At 45.3% G+C, this 5,000-nt stretch overlaps 1 protein-coding gene across 1 annotated transcript in view; it reads left to right on the top strand.

Moving 5' to 3' along the window:
• The window catches only part of pdzd8 (PDZ domain containing 8), a 59,090-nt gene that overhangs the window by 25,653 nt on the left and 28,437 nt on the right, over positions 1-5,000 (top strand). Inside the window, exon 2 of the mRNA XM_027142997.2 lies at positions 2,494-2,607. Coding sequence (XP_026998798.2) covers positions 2,494-2,607 — 114 coding nt within the window. The remainder of the gene's footprint in view (positions 1-2,493; positions 2,608-5,000) is intronic.

The raw sequence follows: 5,000 nt of genomic DNA, 5'->3' as shown, positions 1-5,000 counted from the left end.
TTGACACAGGATTTGGACCCCATTGAGTCCAGACCTTAACCCCATTGAGAATCTCTGGGATGTGCAGGACTAGACTGTACACAGCAGTCTCACCTCACCATTACCAGTACATGATCTTGGCAAGAAATTAACGGAAGGGTGTGGATTCTGGATGGAAATAAATGGTGTGTTTGGAGAGAGGCCGAGCCCGAGCGAGATGCCGAGCCCGAGCAGGAGACTGACTGCTTTTACTCTGAACAGCCTGCAATTCTATATTGTGTGTGTGTGTGTGTGTGCACAGGAGTGCATGCTGCAACCATATGCCTAACCTGGGCCTAACCTGGACTCCCTCTCATATCTCACCAGTGTCTCATGTTGCTATGCCCTACACCGGACCGCTGATCCACACAGCCCTCTACTGCCCAAATTACATCTCTCCCTTTATCTCTAATCAACACTCATGCTTTTACCCTCTTACCCTACTGCTCTCATACTTCTGCCCTGCTGCTGCTCTCTGGAACGCCTGCAGATACAGTAGATTCGCCACTTGTTTGAATTGCCGCCATGCCATGTGGCAGACACAGTAAGGGGTTGTTCTGGATGATTAGTCACTGTAGCGTGAGAAACCAGACACACACACACACACACACACACACACACACATTGTGTTGCGGTTAGTGCGTTTGTGGTTAGGGATTAACGTCAGAGTTTGTGTGTTTGGGTTAACATCATAGTCTGTTTGTGTCGTAAGGGTTAAGTGTGTTCTGGGTTCATGCTTTAGGGATGGGGGATTACTGATTAAAGGGGATTAGTGTTTTTGGGGTTAGTGTCTTTTAGAGGTTATAAGTGCGTTAGGGGTTGGGGTTAGGGGGGGTATGTAAAAGGGATTAGTGTCTAAAGGGGATTAGTTTGTCGGGGTTCGCATCTTCGGCAGTTAGTGTCTTAGGGGTTATGGACTAGTGAGTTATGGGTTAGTGCATTCAGGGTTAGGGATTAGTGGGATTAGTGTTTTAGAGGTTATGGATTAGTGCATTCGGGGTTAGGGATTACTGCGTTTTGGGATAATTGTGTTGGGGGATTATTGCGTTCTCTCCCTCTTTCTTTTCACCCATTTCTATTACTCACTCTGTGTCTGTCTCTCTCTCATTCTCTGCCTATCTACTTGTCTCTTTCTCTCACTCATTCTCTGTCTTTCTATCTTAGTGTGTCTTTTTCTTTCTCTCTCTTTCTCTCACACCCTCTCTGTGTTGGTGGATCATATTTCCGCCCCGTAAACCCTCACTATCCGGGTTTAGAAACGTTATTCTCGTCAATGCAGCCTGTGCCTTTTCTGGTAAAGTCCCGGGTCTCCAGCGTGACTCACACAGCTCCCATAATGCTTTGTGAGCAGAGAGTAAAAGCTGTCTGCTGACTTCAGACCTGAAACCCCAGGCAGGAACAGAAGCAGACACAAAATAGTCACAAAACCGTGTAGAGCTGAGACACCGAGTGCAGCCATAGGACACAAGTCAAGAAGCTTTTATTGTCATTTTAACCGTACATATCTGACACGGTGAAATGAGACAACGTTTCTCCAGGATGGTGGTGCTACTTCAGTGTTCAAACGTGACTTGTTTGATTGACAGAACAATACACACTTGATTGAATGTGGTGTTTTGGGAGCGAACTTGTTCATTTAGGAGAGATTGTTCATTTAAAGTAAAGCAGTGTGGTGCAGTAAAGCTGTAGCACTCGCTAGCTGGCTCGGGTTTGGATGTAGCATGTAGTGATGTAGAAACCCTGACAAACCCTCTGCATAGAACAGGTATGACAATGAAACACAACTGCACTATTATTCATAATAGTCATTCAGTTCTGCCTTCCGATCCGTATTTATATAGTTTCTATATATTTTTCTTTTCTTTTTTTTTGTTACGTTTAATTAAAATTCTCTGGAATTATTTAAAATCCTACTATAAATTAAAATGTATGCATTTTTATTCGTTATTTTATTCGAACTTTTTTTTTTTCCCCCTTTTTTTTTAATGACCTGGAAAGTTCTGGGTGCTGCGTGTGTGCGTTTGTGGGTTTGTAGACGCTATGAAAACACTGACGTTTCAGAAGATGCAGGTTTTCAGCGTCACTAATGCAGGACCTGGCCGACGTCCCTCTGGATAATGGGAGATGTTAAGATAAAAATACTTTGAGCTGTTAATAGATCAAGTCTTTATTTTGTCACGTAAACATTACAGCAGAGCGAAATTCTTTCTTCACATATCCCAGCTTTAGAGGTTGGGGTCAGAGCAAAGGGTCAAAGCACAGGGTCCGAGCACAGGGTCAGCCATGATACAGCACCACTGGAGCAGAGAGGGTTAAGGGGCCTTACTCAAGGGCCCAACAGTGGCAGTGCTGGGGCTTGAACCCTGATCCTCAGATCAACAACCCAGAACCTTACCTGTTTAAGCCATATTAAGTGACGACGTGTGACGGAAATGACTCGATTTCTGATTGACCCTGCCTTTCTTTGCTTCGCAGGTACAAACCGTTCTTTCCCTTCCAAGTACAGCCAACGCCGGAGCCAGACTTCTCGGTCCAGGATGAGCGGTTGGTGGAGGGACGCCTCCGTGTGACGCTCGTTGAATGTAGCAGGTAGGTGTAGGGGTTACACTGGGTCACAAATGGACACCAAGACCAGAACAGAGCATGCTCATTACTGCTATTAACAATGTAGAACATAACACTTCAGCATCTAATCATCATGAGGACCAGGGATAGTTTTTGTGACCTCATGTCCTGGCTGCGCACAGCGCTTCTAACTCGGAGTGATAAATGATGAGGCCAGATGATGGAGAGTTAACACTCAGGCTAGGAATCCAGTGAGAGAGCTCTGACTCAGCCATGATGAGGCTTGTTGCCATGTGTGGTTTTGTGTGTATTGGTAGTCATGATGCAAGTAAGGAACAACGTCAGGATGCAGGACGACGGAGCTAGTTTACAATAAATACGTGTTCTCTTTAACACTAAAATCTACCTGTAACAGTGTGGAATTTATCAATGGAAGATGGATATATATATACTGTTATATAATACACCCCCCCCCACACACATACAGGTTCAAAATCTCTAAAAACAATAAGGCAAGTACGGGGAGAGAAGGGAGAGCGAGAGGGAGAGAGAAGAGAGAGAGAGAGAAATGAGAGAGAGAGAGAGAGAGAGAGAGAGAAAAGAGAGAGAGAGAGAGGGAGAGAGAGAGAGAAAGGAGAGGGAGGAGCAAGAGAGAGAGAGAGAGAGAAATGAGAGAAAGAGAGAATGGGGAGAAAGGAGAGAGAGAGAGAAATGAGAGAAAGAGAGAAGGGGGAGAAAGTAGAGGGAGGAGAGAGAGAGAGAGAGAGAGAGAGAGAAAGGAGAGAGAGGAGCGAGAAAGAGAGAGTGAGAAAAGGGGAGAAGTGAGAGAGAGAGAGAGAAAGAGGAGAAGGGAGGAAAGAGGGAAGAAAAAAAGAGAGGAGGAGAGAGAGAGAGAGAAGAGAGGAGAGCCTCTCTCTCTCTCTCTCTCTTCTCTCTCTACTCTCTCTCTCCCCCTTTTCTCCTTTCTATCTCTCTTCTTTCTCTCTCTCCCTCTTTCTCCTTTCTGTCTGTCTATCTTTTCTCTCCCTCTCTCTCTCCCTCTCTCTCTCTCTCTCTCTCTCTCTCTCTCCCTCTCCATCTCTCCCCCCCCCTCTCTTCTTCAGCACATCTCAGTATTGAAATCCCAGAAATCCATCTGTCTCTCATCCAGCAAAATTATTATAGCAATAAACAATTCATTATATTTATCTGTTCATTTATTTTTTACAGCCAAGTTCAAACTAAAGAAAGAATATCGCTAACAAAAATCTAACTTCATTAAGATTCAGAGATTGAAAACAATTTCAGATTTTGCTTTGAAGCTAAAATAGAAAATAAGAAATAAATTTAGTTTATCGCAATAAAAACATTTGGTTTGGGTTCTGAATTTAATATAAATGTTCTCAGATAACTTTTCAACTTTTACTTCAACAAACCGCCTTCAAACTTGAAGCACATCCTCCGAACACCTGTAAGATTGTCTATTGTTTATTTTAAAAGAAATGAATGATCAAGAATACAAAGAATACAGACATATTAATGTATTGAAAGCCACATTGCAGTGTTTTATACCAAATGCTGTAGCCCTGATGATCCGAGCAGATCTTTAACACACACACGCATGCACACACGCATACACACACACACCACCCACTGTGCCTGGTGTGTATAATTGGTTATAGAATATCATGCCATTTAAAAAGACCTGCTTGTGAATAATGTAGTTAGTCCAGCTATTATGAGCCAAAACCAAATCTGATACGTGTTGGTCGGTGTGTGTGTGTGTCGGTCTGTGTGTGTGTGTGTCGGTCTGTGTGTGTCGGTCTGTGTGTGTGTGTGTCGGTCTGTGTGTGTGTGTGTCGGTCTGTGTGTGTGTGTGTCGGTCTGTGTGTGTGTGTGTCGGTCTGTGTGTGTGTGTGTGTCGGTCTGTGTGTGTGTGTGTGTCGGTCTGTGTGTGTGTCGGTCGGTCTGTGTGTGTGTGTCGGTCGGTCTGTGTGTGTGTGTCGGTCGGTCTGTGTGTGTGTGTCGGTCGGTCTGTGTGTGTGTGTCGGTCGGTCTGTGTGTGTGTGTCGGTCGGTCTGTGTGTGTGTCGGTCGGTCTGTGTGTGTGTGTCGGTCGGTCTGTGTGTGTGTGTCGGTCTGTGTGTGTGTGTGTGTCGGTCGGTCTGTGTGTGTGTGTGTGTCGGTCGGTCTGTGTGTGTGTGTGTCGGTCGGTCTGTGTGTGTGTGTGTCGGTCGGTCTGTGTGTGTGTGTCGGTCGGTCTGTGTGTGTGTCGGTCGGTCTGTGTGTGTCGGTCTGTATGTGTCGGTCTGTATGTGTCGGTCTGTATGTGTCGGTCTGTGTGTGTGTGTGTGTGTGTGTCGGTCTGTGTGTGTGTGTGGTGTTCGGTATGTGTGTGTGCTGTGGTCGGTCTGTTTGTGTGTGTGTTGTCGTGTAGGT

This window comes from Tachysurus fulvidraco, chromosome 12 (genome assembly GCF_022655615.1).
Source record: "Tachysurus fulvidraco isolate hzauxx_2018 chromosome 12, HZAU_PFXX_2.0, whole genome shotgun sequence".
NCBI classification, from domain to species: Eukaryota; Metazoa; Chordata; class Actinopteri; order Siluriformes; family Bagridae; genus Tachysurus; species Tachysurus fulvidraco.
The sequence above is the reverse complement of the archived record's forward strand: the minus strand, read 5'-3'. Positions and strand labels throughout refer to the sequence as shown.